The 23,445-nt window shown below is 50.1% G+C and overlaps 1 protein-coding gene across 3 annotated transcripts in view; it reads right to left on the bottom strand.

Annotated features, from left to right (window-relative positions):
• Positions 1 to 23,259, bottom strand: part of DNAJC6 (DnaJ heat shock protein family (Hsp40) member C6) — a 42,651-nt gene extending 19,392 nt beyond the window's left edge. Inside the window, exons 1-4 of one of the 3 annotated variants that reach the window (XM_068690131.1) lie at positions 23,118 to 23,259; positions 3,656 to 3,806; positions 2,846 to 2,895; positions 2,591 to 2,739 (exon numbers count right to left, since the gene is read on the bottom strand). In XM_068690131.1, coding sequence (XP_068546232.1) covers positions 2,591 to 2,739; positions 2,846 to 2,895; positions 3,656 to 3,806; positions 23,118 to 23,139 — 372 coding nt within the window. In that variant the 5' untranslated portion in view covers positions 23,140 to 23,259. Of the gene's footprint in view, positions 1 to 2,590; positions 2,740 to 2,845; positions 2,896 to 3,655; positions 3,807 to 5,622; positions 5,643 to 14,154; positions 14,416 to 23,117 lie in introns of those variants that run through there. The other 2 variants (XM_068690132.1, XM_068690133.1) reach the window with 2 other exon arrangements.
• Between the last annotated feature and the right edge of the window lie 186 nt (positions 23,260 to 23,445).

Consider the following 23,445-nt stretch of genomic DNA (forward strand, 5'->3'; position numbering starts at 1 on the left):
GATGCCATAAGTGAGATAGAGGTGCCTGTCAATTATTTTTCTATTATCAGGCAAGCCTTCTCCTTCCAACCCCAAGTACTTTTGCACCAGGCTTCTAGAGGTGCAAGATCCACTTGCAATTAGAGCACCAAACCACAATGCAGATTACAAGAGGCTGCTAGAATTAATATGACCAGCGACCTTTGCACTGATGATTCTCTGAATAGGTCTTAGGACAACACACTGTCAAGCATCTGGAAAAGCCATTATCACTTACAAAGTAAATAATACACATTTCCCACAGTCCATAATTATATATTTACTTTGTCTATAATTACACATCTTTCTGCTGGTTCGCAATTAGGAAATTAAATACATGGGAAGTAGCATTTCATTTATTTCAGATATAACCTCAACACCCCTCACAAAAGGCAGCCTTACAGAAAAGGAATGGGAATTCTTCTAGAGCTTTGGAAATATGCAGCCAGTGCTTGTTTTTCCTCTAGCAGTAGGGTAGTAACGGCCAAGAACGTGACCCTACAGGGACTTTGAAGTTTGGTTTTGTTTAATGCTATATTTGAGTTATATGTTTTCAAACTGCTCACATTTTCTCGAGCAGATGTGAACTCTCCCCTCCTGCTGGGGTGACGAGGCAGGGAGAAAAGCAGAGCACGACTGGACTTGAGCAGCAGCTTTTACTGCTCACATTGCCTCCTCTCCTCACTAGACTGGGCACTTGGGGCTTTGAGCCCCACACAGCCACACAGGGGCAGGAAAATGGGCTGGCAGGACACTAATGTCATCTCCCTCCTCTGTCACTATGCAAAGTGACCTACTGTGATCTTGAAAAGAGCAGCTCTAAAGAAGATAGGAATTAAGAAGCCATTCACTTCAAAGAACAAGTGCCTCTCAAAACTTCAGCTCATCTGGTATCCTTACCCAAAGCAGAGAATACTTTTCATGTGATTTCATTTCCTTGATAGCCCATTAGTATTTTTTTCCCCACTACAGGTTAAGTTCAACCTCATATTTACAATTGTCTCATCTCATGTATTCTGTTCTGCACATTTAATTTTCCTGAAGAATACTTGGAGTCAGTATTTCCTAGCCCATAACCTGAAAGTACAATCTTTCAATAAAGAGATGTATCATTTTCTTTGTGTGTGTGTCAAGGCAATAGCTTACAAAGCACCTAGTCATGCTTCGAGAGTGACCTACAAAGTCATCTGTCGAGGTATGGTAGGAGACAAATTACAGGGGATGAAGGGCTTATGGTCAGGTCAAGCAATATACCAACAGGTGGTTAATGCTGGGCTATCAAAAGTAGATCTGTCTTTCTCCTCCTACCAACAGCAACAGTGATGCACCAAACCCAAGTAAGACTGAAGATTCAGAGCCTTTGATGTTTTTTAATTAGTCTTTCCTGTTCATTTACTCATAGCTGAAGTCATGGCTGCTTACCGATTGCTACAGAGAAATTTGCTTCAAGTATAAGTGAGTGGTTACTGGTGGTCAGAGCAATTGCTGAGGATAGATTCAGCTACAGCTCAAGGGAAAAAGGAATCCGGCGTATACACAGCATGAGATTCTCTTACCCTGGCAGAGGGTTATGTCTGGCAACTACTGTTGCCTTTCCAGTCGAAGTTCACAAAAAATAAGAAATAAGAAAATCATCACTCCCTTGGGGGAGAGGAAAAGAACAGGATTTTTTTTAGGAGATTAGATCTAACCTTGCATTTCAACAGCAGTGTCTTGAAGAGCTATCCTCCAAAAGCCATTAGTGAAACAAAGCCTTGAACTGCTCCTGTGTGCCATTCTGGTTTGAGAGAAGGAAACTGGGACAGAGACTGGAGGTGTTTTTTTTTAAATTATACGCTAGTGGAAGAGCCAAAATGTACTTTAGATACAGTTTCTAGTCCTGTGCTTTGCCTCCTCAGTGCTTCTGCTTGATTACAACACCACTGAAGGATTCTTCAACGTGAAAATTATCTAAGTCCTTTTACTGATAATTTCTTTTAAAGCACTTCTGTTAGGATCTTTGTTAGACCTTCTTTATAATTCCTATTAATTCCTCATCACCCCTCAGATAATCCTATATGATAACCCACAGCTTTCTGTATTCCACGCTCAAGGCACTGCCAGCAATTTGCTATTTATTAGGATTCTTGGTAGTGATCACTGGGGCTCAGACCACATTGAAGTCTTGCACACCCACATCATACGCTTGAGTCTGTGCATTAATTCTTTCTGAAGCTCACCTCTGTAGCATGAGAAACTAAAGGGTTTACTCCTTATTTCTTTGCAGCAGCTTCTGGCAACTATGTAGGAGTCAAGAGCAGCACAGGCTCAACTCAGGGCAGCGTCACTCTCACAGACTCCTGACAGAAGCATTATGCCCTGAACTTTCCATCTCTTTAATACCCCAGACATCAGCTAAAACCCAGAAGAGACCATGGCCACTTAGTAACATCTATAACAAAGGACCCTTCCAACCCAAGCCATTCAATGATTCTGTAATTCCTTTTCCATCTCAGTACGTTCTGCCACACAAAGGAGAGACAGAAGCAGGATCTTCTGCCCCGTTTCACAAAAACTCTTGGAAGACACTCACCCTGTTGTGAAACTTGGCACTGCGATAATACTTAGGTGACAAGTTGAAGACTGTGTAGTGGTCAGGATGTCTGGAATCCAAAAATGTCCGTACGTCTTCAATGTGGTTCCTGAACCCCAGTTCAACGCCTTCAGCAGGAAAAGACATCACTAGAAAGGTAAGAAGAAGGCAAGGTGAGCATGCACCATAACATGGTCATAAACTTCTGAACCCCAAGGTACTACAAGTTCTATTTATCCCAGCAGCAGTACTTACCAATGATTCTCGAGGTAATGTATGAAATATCTAGCTCTCCCTTGGTGTAACTAAAAGAAGACAAAGTAGGAGACAGGAATTATGCATTTTTACAGAAGACTGCCCATTACAGGAATCAGGAGGACATTGTTTTCCCACATAGGTCTGCTTTTCACACAAGGAAGGAAATGATCTTAAAAACAATTCTTTGTCTTTCTGTCTTAAGCAAAGGCTACAAACAGTTTACTGTAAACAGTGACCCAGCTTTCCTTTCACATACACTATTAAATGGATGCAGAAGCTTCCAAAAAAAAAAAAAGTCCCTTTTCCCCTTTTCCCTTTTGTCATTAATTTTCAGTACCAGTTTTCAGGAGAATCTCTAGCTGTTAGACACTTCACAGATCAAAGCCTCAGAGGAGTTGCCTCCATTAGATTTCTTTAATTTACTCTAGCCCCACATCCCTCAGAGGCAGGTGCAGTGCCAAGCACAAGGGCCATCACGAGCAGAGGTGACCAAAGCAAAGTCACTTCAGTTCTTTCTTCAACTCAGGAAGTGGTTGTAGCAAAGGGAACAGTTTTATCAGCAAGAAGAGTCTCACTGAGCATTAAGTAACATGAGCCAACTTCCAGTGACAAAACAGTCATGCAGCAGCCGAGTGGCAGGACCCCACAAGGGTCAAAGGAATCAGAAACTACGTGCCCCAGTTTCACCAGGGAGGCGTTTTCCAGATTCCTGAAGGTTGGCGTTCATTTATTATGCTAGTTAAGATTGCAAGTCAGACCAGAAGCTAGTGACACTACCTGCATTAGCCAGCTCCAGCTCTACCGTACCTGGCAACAGATTGCATGACCTTTGAAGATGTATCTTTCAGGGTATCCTTCAGGTTATCCTTCAAGTTGCTGAACAGCCTCCCCGCTCCTCCTTTCACCATGTCCAGCAAGCCTCCCCCATAGCTGGACTCCATGTCTGGTGATGAGGCACCTTCAAATACAACGAAAGCAAACCCAACATCACTTATTTGGAACAAATCCACAGAGCCAACAAACCCATTGCTCTACTCAGACCAAACATATTCCCGTGCACCGCCGCAAGTCGAGTGTAGGCCCAAAGTAGTTTTGCTTATGAAAGAAATGCAATTTCTCATCTCTGCAAAATCATGTTCTAGGCACAGAAAGCGTCAGCGACCCTCAGCATTGTACGTAGGTTGACTGCATGGTGTCAGTACAGCATGGACAAACACCAGCCAAGCTCCCTTGCCCCTCAACCCAACCCAAAGCAAGGCCAGCTCTTCAGTGTGGAGCTGATCTGCTGATTTAAGAGTCATTTAAGAGTCCAGACAAGGAGAAAGCAGAGCAGGGCTCACCTCCTTGGTATGCTTTTTCCTCACAGCTTGAAACCTCATGAAGCTGCAAAGTCGAGAGGAGACTAACGTAGAGCAAAAGCCATTTAAATGTTATTTTGATGGACTGTGACGTGGCGTTCCACCTCAAGCATTTGTATTTTGCAATTATACTAGAATAACTATTCCACTCTCCTAACCGAAACCCAATTCATTGCAGTTTTTCTTATTATACCACTGCTGTGTTAATAGCATAAGTCATTCTCAGAAAAATATAATAAATTGAATGCAGACCTGGGTAAACATGGTTTTGTTTTATTGCAGAATTTTGTTAGACACAAACCAGTAAAATTATATTTTGTTTGCTATAAGGCAGACTCTGGACTACATAAATTGCTTTTTGTTCACTGGGACTCGACTATCTTGACTTAACAAACTTCAGCTACAGTACTCTAATTAAACATTTGCTACCTCATTATTATGTCAGATTAGCCAGAAGACCTAGATGCAAACCCACTTAAATGTTATTCACTCTTTGAAACCCGGCGTCAGCTATCAATAAATGTAATGTATATTGTTAAGCTGGAGACTCCATTGGTAAAGTGATGCTATTTATTCCCCTGTGCCCAAAGAGTGCTTAATGCACTGTGATGCAGCCACAGCCCACATGCACGTGACCTACGTGCAAAACTGGTAACATCTGAGGCCACAGCTCCTCTGCATCGTGCTTGTAAAGAGATGGACAATACTCTGCTGATTCACAACAGGAGGTGCCTTTCAGGGCACAGGAACATTTCCTTTCCAAACCACTTTGAAGTGTGTACTTCAAATATGAATAAAAAATAAAAAAAAAATAAAATAAAAAAGGAAGTAGCTCATTGGCTTCCAAATAGGGAATCGGCGTTTGATCTTTCTTCAAATACTTCGCTTCCACATTACTCTGTTAGGAGGGTCAGGGATGGAGAAGTGAAGTTCAAAAGGCATGTGTAGATCTGCAGGTCAGCTTTTTAAAGAAAGGAAGGGAGAAAGATGGGAACTTGAAGTGAGGAAAGGGGGAGCAAAGGGATCAGAGCCAGTGGGTATTACACAGAATCACAGAATTTCTAGGTTGGAAGAGACCTCAAGATCATCGAGTCCAACCTCTGACCTAACACTAACAGTCCCCACTAAACCATATCCCTAAGCTCTACATCTAAACGTCTTTTGAAGACTTCCAGGGATGGTGACTCCACCACCTCCCTGAGCAAAACACATTGAACACATTTTATTCTTGGAAGTGCTCTGTGAGTAACAGAAAGGCTTCAAGAACACGGAAAAACAAGAATCGTTGGGAAATGAGACAGGGAGAGAATTTCACTCCACTTCTAAAAGAAAACCCTAGCAATTAATTCCAAGTTTACTATATGCACTAGAACAGAGAGACCAAAAGGACTGCAGAACAAGAAATGCAAGCATTACCTAGCTATCGGGAAGCCGTTGAGGAAGCTTACAACATAAATCACTCACTTCTCTCCCAGGTGCACTAATTTGCTCAGGCATCTTTTAGCCACTGGATCGGAGCAGCACGCCCCGTGCTGACAAAGGCCATGGCTCTGTTACAGCACGACACAGCTAGCTGTTGGCAGAGGAGCAAAACAAATACATTTGAAGGCTCCTCTAACAGGCAGCATCTCCTACAAAGCATAAAGGTGAATAAAGGGATGGTGAGTCCCAGCAGCAGAGCAGAAAGCGTTAATGCATTAGCACACGGAGCTGACGACGTACACAGAAACCCATGAGAACAGCTGAAAAATCTGATTAAAAAGGAAAAAAAAAAAAAAAAGAAAAAGAAAACCAGCCTGCTCCTGCAGTTTTTGCTGAATAAAACATTTCTGTGCTAAGTCCCTCTTGTAAATGCAGACCTTTAGAGCTGCTGCAGATCTCTCCGAAGGACACCCGCAGCTCCGGGTGTCACCTACCGCTGCCACTGCACGTCCCTGCAGCGCGCCCAGGGATGGCCCCTCTAAGAGAGGGCTTCAGGGCTGCAAATGAGATGGGACGTGGTTGCCCTTGCTTGCCTCCAGACCCAAGGCTGGGCTACCAAGGATGCTCACTAGGTCTGAAGGGACGAGCTCGCCGGGGCTCCCTCGCAGCCTGGAAGGAAGGGGCTCAGGTTTTGGGGTGCTCACTGCTGGTTTGGGCAGTGGCAGAATGGCACGTCCCAGCTCTCAGCGTGCCGTCACGCAGCAGTTCAGCTAGCTCAGGCCACGCGTTAGAGCTGCTGTCCAGAAGCCTTGTTAGGGAGAATTAGTTTCTCTGTTCGAGATGCAGCTTGCTCCTCACACAGCAAGAACCCGGTATTAACCCAGTTACTGGATATTCCCCGCGACTCAGTGCGCCTCAGAAACACGCTTCTGACCTGTATTTGTAGCACAGGTTTCAGGGGGATCGCTTGCTAACTACAGCCTTTTCATTTCCTGGCCAAGGCACTTATAATGTCGGGATTTTAGTGCTGCAAAGCGTGCCTGGGACATCACGTAGGATGGGTCTTCTGGACTACCTCCGTTATGGGATGGCAACGATGATCACACTGAAGCACTCCGAGCCGATGGAGCAGTGTGGAAGCAAGAAGCTTCAATCATCCTGATGACAAGCCAAGTTTGGTTTTGTTACAGCTGAAGCTCCTTGCTCTGAGCTAACACCTCCCCAAAGAAGGGACAATTCGGCGGTCAGGATCAGCCTCCAGCAGCCACCAAATGGAGCAACAGCCTCCTGTGCCCTCTTACAGAACTCAAGCCTGTCATTCAGTGGTGTTCCTGCCATAACGTGTGTCCATCAGCAGCCCAAGGGTGGGATTCCTGCACACCTGGGCAGATTGCAACCAAAGGAGCCTTGTGCGGTGTAGGATGGGAGCTGGAGAGCACTGGTGTTTTAATTAAAACATTTCAGCTTTCTCCTTGCTTGGGGCAAGCAAGTAATGCCCATTTTGGAAGCTTTTCCTGCAAGATTTGCACCTTAGGGCCCTTGTCTCTCTAGGGGTCCCTGAGCACCAGACCCCACAGCCCCACGAACCACAGGTCACAGCTTCCAGCTCCACTGGGAATCAAGGGGAAAGCGAGCTGACGTGTAAGTGGCATTTCAGACTCTCAGTTTGAACGTTTACGCTGATGAAGCAATATTTGCTTGAGAGTGGGGAGGTGAAAACAAGACATCTGGAAATGGGAGAGCAGGCAGCTGAGTGCTACGTTCCGTGTGTTACTTACTGAGGGTCGGAAAACCCTTTTTGCCTGAGAGGGCAAAAGCAGACTTGAGACCATCGGAAAGGAAGCAGGTTCATCAATGTCACCGCAGGTGTCACTTTTCCACAATTGAAGTCAAGCATGGGAGAGACGGATCAGTCAAAGAGAACCCAGCTATGGAGGATTTCAGCTCTCCCTCAAGCCCAAGCCCTGCACGGGGGTAGTCAGGGAGCATAACGTGCTCCTCTGCATTCTGCACCTATGGTACCCGAGCCTGACACCATGCTGAGAAAACGCTCATACCTGCTGCATTCACGTCCCAATTCCAGATTTTTAGAAGTTTTCAGCCTTTCTCCCTGTCTCTGCCCCACACGATGACCAGGGCACAGCGTGAACAGGGAGCAAGAGATGCGGTGGCGGGCACCCACCCCTGGCCTTACAGAAAGGGCCCTTTTAAAGGTTCCCATCTGAAAGAAGTCGAGCTGCTGTTGTTGTGGCTTCAGCAACAATACCCGAATTGTTTCGTTTCTTTCTTTTTTTTTTTTTTTTTTTAAGGAGCACCCATCAAAAAATGATGCTATTTGTGCTTCTGCCCTGCCGTGCCCCCAGGCAGCCGTGCCGAGGAGCAGCCTCAGCTCACGTTCCTCTCCCAGCAAAGCCTGCGTAAGGCAGGCCAGGATTTCAAACCAGCATTAACAGACACGGGCCCAGGCTACAGCAGCCCCATCGCGTTTATGAGCTTCCCCTCTGGATCACACAGGAGCCCCCACAGGGGAGGGGAGCAGCCCTGGTACATGCACCCCTGCCATCACGTAATTAAAGCATCCCCTACAAAAAAAAATCATGAAATGATGGGGTGTGTGCCTGCAGAAGAGCAGGGGCAGAGAAACCACCCCAAGCACATCCCTGGGTACCCACGGCACCCCCAGATCCTCCCATCCCCACGCTGAGGCATCCTCCAGGCTCAGCACGTCGCCTCTCAGGGCCTGCAAATCAATGCAGGCATTACTGGAAGAGTTTAAGCTCCCGTTTCAAGGGGGCGGGTGGCAAATATTTCTAAATGAAGTTATCTGGGCAGGCAGCTCCTCTGCATCCAGTGATAATCAATAGTGTTTAAAACAGAGTGCCTTGCTTGTCAGATACGTTTTTAAAGAGCTCAGCCTGCGAGCCCTGAGCCCGAGCCTCCTTCACCATCCCTCCCAACACACAGCCCTCCTCAGGGGGGCTGAGCTTTGGGAAATTTAAGCAAAGACTCCGAAACATCCCTGCTATTCCATTCACTCACACCCTCTGCCAGGCCAGGGAGAGCCCACGTGGCAGGATTACATCGCCTTTTTCAAAGGAACTGCGTGGGTTGCAAAGGGACTAGAAAAGGCTGGGGAGAAAGCAGCAGCGACAGAGGCACCCAAAGCAGCAGTGGAAAGGAGAGCACTGCTGCTTCCCAAATTAATGGGCGAGCTCCTCAGACTCACAGAGGCCCTGAAGACCGATGCTTTTGCTCATTTTTTTTTTTTTGCTACCAGGCTCGTCTGTCCCCTCCTCCTGCGCTGCCCCAGATTCCTGCTCGCGCTAGCTTTCCCACCAGGCCGAGAGCAGAGAGAGCTGCAACCAAAAGGTTATTCTGCAAAAAGCACACGGCAACACCCGTGTGGAGCAGAGCTGCAGTATGGCAGCACCACACAGCCGTGCCGTTCGGTCCCATCGTCGCTCGTCCAGCCAAAACCCACACAGGGCCTTCGTTCTTCCCCGGGGTTTACAATACAGACCGGGGGCATACGGCAGCAGGTTGCTTTAGCAAGTGTAGCCCCCCGAAAAAAGCCATTATGGCAAGCAGGCCCATGTGAGCTCCCTGTGAACACAGCCAGCTCAGAAACACGGGGCACAAACAGATACAGAACCACAGAACGGCTTGGGTTGGAAGGGACCTTAAAGATCAGCTAATTCCAGCCCCCTGCCACAGACAGGGACACCTCCCACGAGACCGGGCTGCCCAAGACCCCATCCAGCCTGGCCACAGCAGGTTCAGCACATGGCCCATCCCTGGCAGTGCCCGAGGCCAGGCTGGATGGGGTTTGGGCAGCCTGGGCTGCTAAGAGGGGTCCCTGCCCATGGCAGAGGTTGGGGCTGGGTGGGCTTTAAGGTCCTAAAGACTGCGAAGCTCCTAAAGGAGATGTTTCCAACAGGACCAGGTCTGCGCTCACACCGTAAGTGTGTGAAATGCACAAATACGTGCATAAATACCTGTGCATTTCTGCAGATGTTGGGTGACACATCCAGTGGTGCCTCCCTCCTGGGGCTGGGATGAAAAGCTGCGTTCCTCCTCCCACGAGAGCTCACGTCCCTTTCTGTGCTGGGTTTTCTGTGGGTGGGCTGGGACAGGGCCACTGCCGGGAAGCGCTCAGAGCCCTGGGCAGCACAGGGCAGGGAGGCTCAGGAGCTTCTGTTTGCGTCCTCCTGAGATAAACTTCTAAAGCTAATGTTGTAGGAGCCCAAGGCTTATTATTTGAAGGTTCATTTGAGACTGCATAAATGTAAACTTCATGGAAATTTTAAGAATTAAGCTATCTCTGCTGTTGCTTGAAAAATTATTAAGGATGCTGCTTGCACCATTAACTAAGCAACATGTTAAGATTTCAACAGTGAGAGGTTTTTTTTTTGTTTCATCATTTAGAAGTGTTGAGAGAGGAGAAATATCCCCCCCTCAGTACTGTGCCAAGTTTGTTTAATTTGTTACGTTTTTTCCCTTAGTTATGAAAGTGATATTACAGGGAACAAAATGCATTTGAGGCTGGAACACTGAAATTTTGGCACAAACCGTGACATTGGTCTTTAAAGGTGATTGACATTCTCTCTGCCTCGCCTCCCTACCAATTAAAAAAAAAGGGAAAAAAAAAAGCTATTGCCAACACCAAACCATTCAAGTGTCCAAAACACACCACACAAACAAAGGAGTTATTAAACTGAGCCTCCCTGCTTGAAAATGCAGCTAGGAAAGAAGACAAGACAACATTGTCAGCGCCAGTCTTTGTCTCTGTGCCAGTGACATGGAGACGTCTCTCTCCTGACTCAGTGAAAAGTAATCACCAGCATACAAGAGACTGGGTTTGCAAGCGTAAAACAGCTAAAGAAATCTCGACTTGAACACTCGCAATTTATTTAAAACGTTTTATTTTGCAGTTACGCTGCCGGAGGAAGTACGTGGCACAAGCCAGTCTAGCCCCCGAGTGTTTAAAAGCCATTTTGTAGATGAGGCAGTTTATAAACATCCCAGAAGAGCACAGAAAGAGAGCTTGCTCCTCTTGTAACACGTATCCTTGCTGTTACTTTTCCCTCTCTGCATTTCCTAGAACCTCCTCCTCCTCTTTCAGTACACAGCAAGCTGCTAAGAAAGCATTACTGAATGCCACAGCAAAAGCCAAAATAAATTATTTCTTCCCCGCCTGCTTCTCATCTTCTGAGCACGTCCACAAACTTCACAGGTTAAGAAGACAAAAGGAGAACTACATTAATGATTTTCTTGGAATTCTGTTTTGGGACTTAAAGCAAGCAAAGACACGGTGATAACACACAGAGCTTCAGATACCAGCCCGGACACGGCTGCCCTACCTCAAGGAAAGTTTCAGCTCTTGATTCCTCTGAGCTAAACCCAGCCCTGGTAGTGAGGGGCTGCAGCGTAAGGAGCTTCCACCTGCACGGCCTGTGAGCAGGGTGCCCTAGGTAAGAGGTGATACTTTAAGACTGATTTCTATGAACTGGTTAAAAATAAATAAATAAATAAAAAGAAAAAAGTTAATCATGAAAACCAGCAGGACCCCACTCAGCTCACGTGAGCTCAGGTATCTGCAGCAGGAGCAGGTGTAGCTAGTTACATCCACCAACATTTTGCCCCAAAATTGTCAGCACTCTGCCTTCAGCACAAACCCTCACCAGTCTACCTTCTATAATCACCTAATACTAAACTAGACACACATCTTCCAGACAGTACAGGCCATTTTTCTGTGTCCGGAGCGCGCTGCCCTAGTGCAGATGAGCAGTAAGAGGAAAAGGGAGGGAGGGAGCTTTGATTCTCCAGCTCTGCAGCTTCACCGGGGTGCTCTGCGACTGCCCCCGGCGAGGCCAGCCCCAAGCACAGCAGTGACTCCACCGGAGCGCCCAGCTCTGCCCTCGCAGCCCCCTGCATTAACCATCCCGTGGGGCTGGGTGTACAGGCTGGGACCTCGGGAGCATTTATTTCCCTCCTCAGCTGCAAACAGCCATTTTGATAACGCAGGCAGCAGCTGCTCTGCCACACGTGAAGCCATCATTTAAAACCAGAAGGAAAAAAAAAAAATCCTGAAGCATAAGGGAGTTCAGGTGCAGGGGATGTACACAACGGGTTCTGCTTTGGCCAGGACCCCTCAGGGATTCCAGTTTTGGGATCGGCCACATCCCTGTGTGGGGCAGAGGCTCCTGCACCCCACCATGAGGCAGCAGCAGCTCCCTTGCACCGTCACAGGTCACCGAGCCACCTTGTCCCCCTCCATCCCCAGGACTTGTGTCTCTTCTCCCAGCCAGCACAGCCTCTGCTGCTCCCCATCATGTGAATTTAGACTTTGACACCACCGCTGAAGAAAGAGGCCCAAGTATTTAATATGAATACATTATCTACTTATTAAAAATAAATAAAAATGTTGGTATTTTTTCCTTCCTACTCGTAAGCCAAAACCCAGCCACCTTCCTTTCCTGTCCCTCTCTCACACTGCTACCTAATTTCCCCCACCAGAACTATCCATCTCCACACAGCATTAAAGATAAATTGCCCCACAATTCACAAGCAGCTTCAATTACCGAATCACCAGAAGTCAAAAGCACACCTGAGGGGTGGATACAGCTCTTTAAGCTTTTATAATTTCATACTTGGCAAAGAAAAATGTCTTTGCTATGAACTGATAAAAATTGCTCATTTATCAGCAGACAACAAATGAACAAGGCAGATACAAGTCTGACCCCACGTTTAAAGCAGAGCATCACACCAGACACAGCTCTTCTGAGCTTCATGTGAAGATTTAGGGACCCCCTCCTCCCCTTTCCCCCAAAAAATGCTCATGAAACAGATAAAGTATTAAGGAAAACTCTATAATCCCAATTCAAGGACCACAACAAGGCCTGAGGTTTGTTGCTGCCAAGCGTGTGGCTGGTTCCAGTGCCTGTAAGCTTTCGGCAGAGGACCATAAAGAGCTTCCAGTGAGTACCAAGTGCCCAGGAGGAGGGGAGCTCAAGCTTACACAGACCCCTGCACCGTCACCTTCCAAGCCCCAGCGACGGCCCTTGCTCAAGTCCACAAATTTAAGGGAAGAGCATCCTAGAAAAATACAGAGGTTGTTCGTACAATTACCCCTCTGGGATGTCTTTGCAGTTTGCAGCTGAATTGCTGGCATGGCTGAGCGTTGCACAGACCCTGTAAACACAGGCATTGTCTGGCTATCCCCGAACACCTCTTTTTGGCTCGGCAGGGAGCGGAACGGCTTGAAGAAACGGAACAGAACGGCTGCAACAGCAGCGCTCAAATAATACAGCAAGCTGACGCGAGACAAAAGCCACGGCTTGACATGAGCTCCAGCGTGCTCCCACACCTGGCTAGATGTGAATGCTGCCTTCGGTTCTCCAAGTTCTAGGAAACCCATTCAAATAATTGCTTTAATGACAGACATTAAACTGACCATAATACCTACCCAACTCGGTGGATGCTAATGTAAGAATCCAAATAACTGTAACACAGCAGCCTACTGTGAGTAAGAAACCACTGACGCATACTATTATTACAAGCAACTGTAGCAAGGATATCATAGCAGCAAATTAAAATGCATTTCTGAAGTCCAGGAGTAAAAAAGTTTAAAAAAACAAACAAACAAACAAAAAAACTACAAACAAAGCTAGCCCTAAGAAGAACTCCAGAAAGCACATTGAAATGGCAAGGGGAAAGAGGGAAAGGTTACTCCCATTACAGCAGAGAAAATGGGAGAAGGATGCAGGGTGAGACTCTCCCCACCTAGGTTCAGATACGGGTCATCAGCCCCCCAGAAGAGGACACCACATTAAAACACTGGGGATGTTTTTTGAGGAATTGAGCTATTGCTGAGTGCCTCGGGCCCACGCCTTCCTTCCACAGCACAGGGCAGGTATCCCTGCAATATCGTGCACTGCAATGGATGGACACAAAATTTGGTCCCTCCACGAGTATATGGGGCATTTCCCTGCCGGAGTTTGATCTCTGGAAGTTCGTGGTGGTGATGGGCGTTGGGTGAGCCGGGCACAGCCCCAGCCCGCTCCTCTCAGCAGAGCCCCAGGCGCTTGGGTTCTCCATCACCGGCCACCCAGACAAACCCAAACCCGGCTCCATCCCATAAAGACCATCTGGACACCTCCCCTGCTTAATAAAACCAACGGCACACGCACCGTGCCCAACACCACCACCCCGCAACCTTTAGGGCTGCTTTTTCAGAGGCTCACAGCAAGCCTCCCACTCCCTTAGGGGACAGGGCACTCCTCATACACCCCCCAAACCCCAAACCAACAGGGCAAAGCCAAGCACCAGGGGTGCTTTTAGGGCTCCCTCACCCACCCCACAGCCGCAGGGAGGGTGATGGTGGTGGTGTGTGGGGAGGCTGCGGCTGGCCGGGACAAAGCGCTGCCATTGTCCGCGCTGCCATTGTCCCCGCGGGGCCATTGTTTCCCCCCTCCCGGTGCCATTGTTCCCCCCCACACACACGGCCCCGATGTCCCCCGGCCCTACCGGAGCTGTCCATGGTGCCATCGGCTCCTTTCTGCTGCTGTTGCTGCTGCTGAGGCGGCTGCCGTGAGGGGCTCCGGCCGCCCGCCCCCGGCTCTCCCGCCTCACAGCCGCCGCCGCCGCCCTCCACCAGCTGCAGCGCCTCATAGCCCTCCCCGCCCGGCTTCCTGCGGTACCCCCCGAGCAGGCTCATGGACGAGCCGGGGCCGGGAGCCGCTGTGGGCTGGGCGGAAGAGAAACGGCCCCGGGGAGGAGGCTGAGAGGGAAGGGAATGGAGGGAGGGAAGAACGGGGCGGGACGGGGGACGGGGATAGGGGCGGCCGCTGCCCCCTGCCCGCCCTCCGCGGGCCCGGAAGGAGTCGAGCGGCGCCACACGGGGCTGAGGCAGGGCTGGGGGTGCTCCTGGGGGTCCTCCGGGTCCCTTCTGTGAGGGGAGCCCCCAAGGGACGTGGGCGCTGCCAGCTCTGCTGAGGGCTCACGGAACCCACCCCCCCCCTTCCAGCCCACCCTCACCTCACGGTGAAGGATTTTTCCGCCGTGTGTCTCATCTAAATCCACCCTCCTTCAGCTTAAAGCCATTACCTCCAGTCCTAACCCTACACACCCCAATAGAAGCCCTCCCCAGCTCTCCTGCAGCCCCCTCTAGGCACCTAGGTCCCCCCCATCAGGTCCCCCCAAAGCCTCCTCCAGGCTCCCTCCACCTCTCTTCACAGCAGAGGTGACCCAACCCCACTATCATCCTTGTCAACCTCCTCTAGACTCATGCTAATACATCCATTTCTCTTTAATTTCGGTAAAAATAAAGACCCCTCCCAAAAATGCGTATCATCCAGACATGGCTTTGGTGTCCTTCCTGTAAGAGACCAAGTACTCTGCTTAGAAAAATAAAGCAGGGGGTGCTTCTGAAGCAGTACCATCAACAAGCCCTTCTGTAGGGATAGCCGTAACCTGAAATATTTCCAACATTTCGCTTAAACTTTCCTCTTGGACACTGCAGGGCAGGGGGCAGCTGGTCCAGCCCTACCTCGTCAGGCGTGCTCGTTTACGTAACGCCCGCAATTTCCTATTACGCTGCAGACCGGGTGCATCTGTGACCCAGAATTTTCCCAGAACAATCCAAGCAGATTTGCAAGCAACAAACTAAAACGAATTAACCTGACATAAGTGGTTCACGGTAACAGCTTGAACTCAAGGTTAGAAATGTGTATCTGCTACCCATTCGTTAGCGGGCTGTTAATACGTCGCTCTGTACAGAGCAATACGTAGATCGTGATCCTCATCAGGAGGAACGTGTCCCTCTCCCTCACATTGCCCATTTGCAACCCAGTAAAGAAAAAAACACAGGTATTTTTTAAGGGATACCTGAGTCTGTCCTAGCCCACCAGGGATACGGTAATTCCTTCTGTGTTCTAGTAACAAAATGGGAAATTCAGGGGAGGAGAGGGGTTCAAGATGGATTCTCCTTTATCTTGCTCACTGAGATAACAGACCACCGGTGAGGAGGTAAAACCAGGCTCTTGGGTGAAGAGCACACACCGAGGTAATGTCACCACAAACATTTGGACATCCTCTTACTGGAGGGAACAAGCTGGGGAGCCTAACCCCACCCTGAACTGCCACCAGTGCTCGCTAGCCGGTTCTGTGGCCTCCATCCAGCACTTTGAGCTCAGCTTCGATGAGACCGTGCCTTGAATCCATGAGTCATCTCTCACAGGTGAGCAGCAAGGGGCTGTTGCAAAGGACGATCTGCAGTAAGCAGTGAAAGGAAAGTCCTTCCAAAAAGTGTTCTTATGGGAAAAGGGTTCAGCATTTCCTACCCAACACTGATGTTGCTATTGCATCTGCAGCAGGCAGACTGCAGTCCTATTCAGGAAACAAAGCTTGATTTTCTTTGTTGAATCCATTAATTCCTCTCTTTCCAGATTTGTCCCGGTGTTTGGGGGATCATAGCTGTCTTTCTCCCAAGGATTCCCAGAGGAAATCCCACGGCACCCTGACACTCCAGGCCTGGGCTCTGCACAGACATGGAGTGGGGACAGTACAGCCTCCCTGGGGCAGAAGAGAGATGGGTCAACTGCCTTCAAAGCCCCTTCCTTGCCTGAAATTGCCAGTTCTACTAAAAGAGAGCACTTGGCGGGATTAGGGGACCATGTTACGTGGGATTGGGTTATTCACCTATTCACTCATTTTCCAGCTCTACAGGAGGCTTAACCACATATAAAGGAACATGCCTTCCTCACCCAATTCACCCCTTAAATTGGGCCAGTCAATGGTCATACAATTTCTCCTGTTTGGAGGTCTGCTGCATAAAGAACGCTATATAAAAAAAAAAAAGAAAATTGCAGATAGCTTTCAAAAATGAGGAAAAATAAAAAGATCCAGGGAAACAGCTACTTAGAAAAATTCATTAGCATCCTCGAAGGCTTATTGAGTCGAGGCTAATGATGCTACAAAATAATATAGACGTTTTTATAATGTATGAATGGTAAGGCTGGTAGGTGCCATTAGGACTGCGGGAGATGTTAACGACGCGATAAAGAGGACTGCATCTTGCTCAAGACTTGGGAGACACAAACTCCCTCCCCACTGCTGACCTTGCAAATGTCAATTGATTTGCCCAGGCTCTAACACTGTCTGCTCCTCCGTCTGGGCTGCAGCCTCTCCTGGGCAGAAGTCTTTTATGGTAGCTGTAATCAAGCACCAAATGTATGGAGGCATTATTTCTTTGTTCACCTCTCTCTCAACTAGATATACAATTAAAGTGAAACCTTAAACTCTTAATTCTTCATGAACACATTCAAGCTGTGCAGCACCATAAGAAGTACAGCTATTGCCTGAAAAGTAGTTTATTATCTTGGGCAATACCTTTAAAATTCAATGAACTACACATTTTTTTCAGAGTTATTCCATTGCAAACACGAACTCGCTCTGTTCATTAAAGCACTTGTTTCTTGAAAATTAATGTTTGAAGCTTTCCCTTTATCTTACCTCAAAAAAAAGAAACCACCTATTGTTTCCACACTATCACTGACCATAAACAGCATGCAGAGCTTGTCCCCATTGTTAGATTTTGTACTCCCATTTCCCAAAGCACCTGGTACTGCTTTGTAGGGCAGATCGTTGTCTCTGCACCTCAAGGCACTGTCATTTCTTCTTTCCTTTCTCTTTGTGCTTACATGGACTGTGTCCTCTGCGTTGGGACCCTGGGCCATCACTGCATGCTGAGAATTAACATTTTTACCTCCTCTCTCTTCAAAGGGCTCAAACCCCAATCAAACCACCCTAATTCATAGACTCCCAGATTTAAACTTCCTTCAATGGCCTTGTAACAAATAATCTATAAAATGGACTTTCTGGGAGGGAAAAAAGAACAACAAAAAGCCATTATAAGCTTGCTTAATTCTGTTTATCTTCCCTACAACTTCTCCAGGAAGGCTGATGGCACTCAGCCATGGCAATGTTTTTGGAGAACCCTTCAACCACCCAGGAACCCACCCTGCCACTTCATCAAGAATTTGAGCTATGTGCCACAGAAGTCAGCCTGCCAGGGCCAGGAGGCTTAACACCTGTGTAAATCAAAGCAGTTTGGTGACTTTTTGACATTAAAAACAAACAAAAAAGACATCTGCTCCCACCATCACCTTCTTGTGCTTGTTTAGTACCCAAACCTACAGCACAGCCACTGCTGAATGCATTAGGTAGCAGGACGCTGCTTGTATCTTCAATTTGAGATTTTGATGCTTAATCTAATTAGTCTTCAGGAATTTGGTGCAGTAAAAGCCTCTTCCCTGCCCTAAAAACTGATTTGGTACAGACCTGATGACTGCAGCTGTCACAGCATCACATTTACCCTCAGAAGCCCCACATCACAATAAAAATACAGAAACTAACCCCAAAATAACCCTTCCCCAGCCACATGCATGGGCGTGGGGTTACAGCCCTGCTCACAGCAGCTCAGCCCCACAGGGCAGGGGGGAGGACGCTCCACCTGGGTTAGCTTTGACCCTAATTTTGACTCTTACATCAGAAAAGCAAGAACATCACCACGTTTTTCCGCCAGACCCTTCCTCCTGGACCTGCCCCATGGGTATTTGACTCTGGCAAGTGCTCACAAGCTTTGCTCTCAGGAGAAAGGTCTGTCCCACCACCCTCCTCCCCAGGGAGAGCCCAGCACAGCCAAGCTCTTTCTAGCTGCCAGCATTTTAAATAAGTGCTGCTCGTTTAACCCTGGTTAAGCAAATCTGATTGAATTGATTAAAGCCAGCAAGATCTCGTCTGGGCCAGGCTGGGTTCCCATCATCAGGCAACCCAGACGAACTGGAAGAAATAACACCACTGCGCTTTGGGTTGCTGCTGCCACAGGTGGAGAATATCTTAATGTTCCCATTTTACTTTTGGCCTGGTGCATTCAAATATTGAAAAATACAAAACATAAACACTCAAAACTTTTGTTGTCACATTCAGATACAAGGCACGGTTCCAGCTCAAATGACTTTGGGGCATAAATGATGGGTGCAGAGAGGATGACAGCCCCTGCCCTCCCACCTGGGGGCTTCATTCATCATTCGTACAGCTCCAGGGGCTGCCCAGGAGCACTGACACCCGTGCACTACTCCGGGAACAGGCACGTGATAGCACCACGGGTACAGGCCCTTGGTACGGAGCCAGAAATAGGGTTTCAGAGCAGTATCAGGACTTGTGCTGAGGATAAATACGGGATATTTGGACTGGAGTCAAGGACAGCCATGCGGTTCCTTTTCTGCTCGTGCCTATGGGAATCGTTTGTCCAGGCCTGGATTTGCTGGAGAAATGAGGAGCTGCTCAGGCAGCAGCCATGCAGGGCAGCGCCGCATCTTACCCCCATGGGATGTGCTGGGCCCCAGGCAGATTGGGCTGGGATTTTTAGGGATGCAGGGGGAGGGAGGGGAGTCAGGTGATCCAATCCTTTCTGAAGTGGCTTAGAAAAGTTGTTCTGAAAAAAAAACTAAACCTTACCAGGGAGCCAAAAATGTAAAATTTGAAAAGAAAAGAGGCCCCCTCGGGCTCCTTGGTTTGTGTCTTCTCTCTCGCAGTGCACAGCGTTCCCACTGTGGGTCAGGACTTAGGGGCGGACAACTTGGCCGTGAAATATATCTCACACATACAAACCATCCCCTTTTGCACTACCCTCCCTGCCTCCTTCCTTTTTTTTTTTTTTTTTATCAATACAGCTTGTCATTATTTTGTTTTCCAGTGACTTCAGCGTGGCTCTGTTATTATCTCCCCGTCCGTTGCTGCCCTCCGTGATATCACACGCCATTAAGCGTATTGCTGCCTCTGCATGTTTTTGGAGCTCACCTCTCAGCCTTGTTAAATTGCTGCTGGGGACGATGCACGGCTTACTCACACCAGCCTAGGACTTCGTTTCCGAGTGTTCAAGGACTCAGGGGGCTCCCCAGCAGCGGTTCAGAGTTGGGGAAACACGAGGGACACCGATCCCCAAGGGGACATTAAATCAGGGAGTGTCACCATCAGCTCAGGAAGTCCCCATCCTGCAGCTTGGAGGCTGTGCAGCTGTCCACACAGCGCATCAAACCTGAATCAGGTATTTGGGTAAAAATCAGGTATTTCGGTGCCTGCCTACCACCCATTCATTGCTTCCCCTTCACTGCACAACATTGGGAAAAAAAAAAAAAAAGATTAAGGAGTTTGATTTAAAGAAAAGATTGAAAACTAAAGGAAGCAAATAGGTTTCCTGTGTCAAATGCTAACATCACCGATCAAATGTGTGAGCTGTGACACGCAGCTCAGCTTTCACCTGCCACGACCAATGCCATGAATCCCAAAGCGCCTTGGCTCATTTTCCGGAGACATGATGCGATTCCCTCAGCACTCGCTGTGCCTGAAAATAATCAGCCGAGGCTCTCGGGTGCCACGACCAGGGCACAGGAGAGGAGCCCTGCACGCCGTGAGCACGGCCCCGAGAGCAGAAGAGGAGCTGCAGGCGGCATCGCCACCCCTCGCATGCTGCTCCTGTCGGCAGAGCTGCATGGGATGGAGGATGGGGCAGGGGATGAGCATCCTCACTGCAGCTTTTAGGGTTTCTCTCTGATGCACATCTACGTGAGGTCCTGCCTGCAAAGGGCCGGGAGATGCAGATGGGCCTGACAGCACCGGGAGGTTCGCCAGCAAGCCAGCACTTCTTTTTTTCCCCCGTTGAAGTGTTCCCACGCTCTTACAGATTTTGGTAGCGGGCTGCTGCTCTAATACTAATTGGAAGAACAGCATTATTAGAGCCTTGTTACTCATTCTGGCTGGTATGAAGCATTGCAGCACGGGGCCTGTCTCTTCTCGCAGCGCCAGCTGACTTAGAGCCCTCGATCATGGTGGCGGTGCGGTGTGGGCCCAGGTCTGCGTCCGTTCCTCATTTCCTTGGCCGTGCTCGTGCAGCCGCCCCCAAACAGGCAACACTGTCCCCACAGCGCTGCCTGCACTCTGCAGTTTCGGAAGAGTGGCTTGGATGCGTCTCAAGGGGCAGGAGGTTGAATTGCAGCGGTGTGGGGGCCGTGGCAGCGCATCGCCGTGGCTGTGGCCGCAGGCCGAGTGCGGAGAGCTGCAGGAGCCAGGAGCCAGCTCCTTGGCTTCCACAGCACATCCCGTGCCTGCTGTGCCATCCAATGCTGCCTTCACCCCAAAATCTCGGCTCTGGCAGCTCCAGCTAGACCGTCCCATAGCTCCTGCACAACAGCCCCACTGCAGAGGGTTCGGGCACAATCCTGGCCCCCACCTCACTCTGCCTCTATGAGTTTGCTCAGCACGAATCTGTTTCCCTGCCAGGATTCAGATCTGTGTGGATACCGCTTCCCATCCTGCGTATTTTGGGTTCCTGAAGACAAAAATATATTTAGGGGAAGAAAATCTCTATGTTGTCTACAGCGCCTACCAAAACAGGGCTTCATACGCTATCGTAACGTGAGCTACCTTAAAGGTTCATAAATTATTATTCATATTGGGCTATAAATAATAAAAAGAGCTATTTATAGCGTTTCGGCTTTGAGAGCTCCTCACGGCAGCTTCGCCCGCGCCCCTAATCCCATCTGAGCGGCGGCGGCAGCGGTGCCCTGGCAGCTGGGATTTCCAGGCCGCGTCCCTGCAGCCCCGGGGTTTTATCCTCCAAATCTGCACGCCGGGGGCCGGCACGCACAGGGCCGGATTTCAGCAAATCCCCACCCAAAATCCGTCCCGTTGTTGGCTGGCCGAGCACCCGCCAGGGCTGCTCGGGGCAGGGCGGCGGGCGCAGCGTGTGGCGGATTACTCGGGTCAGCGGTTAAAGGCCGGAGCTGCCAGGGCTGCTGGAGAAACCCAGAGCTCAAGGACAAAGCGTGGTTCCTCCTTAAAGGCCACGGCCGCCCCGAAATGCTGCATCTGTGGGCTGCGAGGGTTTCTGGGGCCATAAACAAGCAGGCTGTGTCACAGCTGTCTAAATATAGTGCGGCCCGGGTTGCCTCCGTGCTGCCTGTGCCATCGGAATGGCTTGATGCACAGATGCGTGTTTATTTTTTTCTCTCCGGGCAGGCTATGACTAAGAGAAATCTGCCGGGGAAGGGACAGCAGAAGATGGAGGCCCTCGGCTAAATGCAGGCACTGAAGAAGTCCGTCGTTTGCAGTCCTGGAGCCCTGGCCAAAATATTCCTCACCCTCCTCCTCCTCACCCTCCTCCTCCTCCTCTTTCTCCTCCTCCTTCTCTACCTCTCCCTCTGCCAGCACGCAAAACAAGGCTGCAGTAATGCCAGCCCCAAATACATCAGAAAAACATTAAAAATCTCCTGATTTCAGGCAATCCAGCAGCACTGATGGGCAGGACAGCCGCGTACCTGCACCACAGCGGCGAGTGGAGGTCGGGAGGCCACCAAGCCCACCCCTCCCGCAGCAGCCGCAAATTTTGCCTTTTTTTTCTTTTTTTTTCCCTTCTCTCGGGCCTGAAGCAGGGCTGTCGTGGGGAAGGCAGCGCCGTGTTTGTCTCACGGAGCACGCAGTGCTGAAGGTCAGCCCCGCAGCAGATGTGCTGCAGGCGGCTGCGTATCCGCGCTCCGTATCAGCGCTTCCGTGCTGCACGCACACCGGGTAACCTTGCCGCAGGAAGGCCCGGATACAAGCTGGAATTATGATTTTTTCAAGCCCCCCAAATCGTTTCCTTTCCCTTCGGGGCAGGTGGTATGCCCAGGGGGGTATTCACAGCGCTGCTGCGTACGACTGCTGATTTTGGGGTGCCGGGAGGGATGGAGGGAGGCAGGGATCAGGGTGCTGGGATGCAGGGACCCGGGATTTTGGGATGCAGGGAGGCAGGGACCGGGGATGCTGCGATGCTGGGGTGAAGGGATGCAGGGACCTGGGATGCAGGGACGCCGGCATTTTGGGATGCTGTGATGCAGTGAGCCAGGATGCCAGGAGGCAGGGACCTGGGATTTTGGGATGCAAGGACCCAGGATTTCGGGATGCTGTGATGCAGGGACCCGGGATGCCAGGATGCAGGGACCTGGGCTTTTGGGATGCAGGGACCCAGGATTTCGGGATGCAGGGACTCGGGATGCAGGGAGGCAGTGAGGAAGGGACCCGGGATTTCAGGGTGCAGCGACCCAGAATTTCGGGATGCTGTGATGCCGGGACCTGGGATTTCGGGATGCAGGGATCCAGGATTTTGGGATGCAGGGACCCGGGATGCAGGGAGGCAGAGATGCAGAGAGGCAGGGAGGCAGAGACCCACGATTTCAGGATGCAGGCACCCGGGATCTCAGCGTGCCGTGATGCAGGGGGATTTCGGGACGCCCGCTCTCGCCTTGGGGCAGCCCGAGCGGGCAGCGGGCTTGGTAGAACCCCCCCCCAGACAACGAGCAGCAGGCAGCGGCCCCCGGGAACCCCTCCAGCGACCCTTTAACCCTGCTGCTCCCCCCGACCCCGGTCCCGACCCCTGCCCGGTGCCTCCTCACCTGGCCCCGCCGCCGCCTCCATGCTCCCGCCGCCCGCCGGGGCCGCGCCGCAGCCGGCAGCGCCCGCTCGCGGGGGCGGCGGCGGCGCGGGCACGCGCACACGGGCACGCGGACGGACAGACAGAGGGACAGAGGGACAGAAGGACGGACAGAGCCCCCCCAGAGCCATCCAAACCCCGTCCCTAGCTCGTGTCCCCTTTCCCCGCCCCGGTCCCGGCGATGCGCGGTGACCCCCGGGGGGACCGGGAGATGCCGGGGGGGTGGTCCCGGGGCTGCTCCATCCCCCCCAAGGTCCCGATTTGGAGCGATTTGGGTGCAAACAGCCGGC

This window comes from Anas acuta, chromosome 8, assembly GCF_963932015.1.
Source record: "Anas acuta chromosome 8, bAnaAcu1.1, whole genome shotgun sequence".
Lineage (NCBI taxonomy): Eukaryota > Metazoa > Chordata > Aves > Anseriformes > Anatidae > Anas > Anas acuta.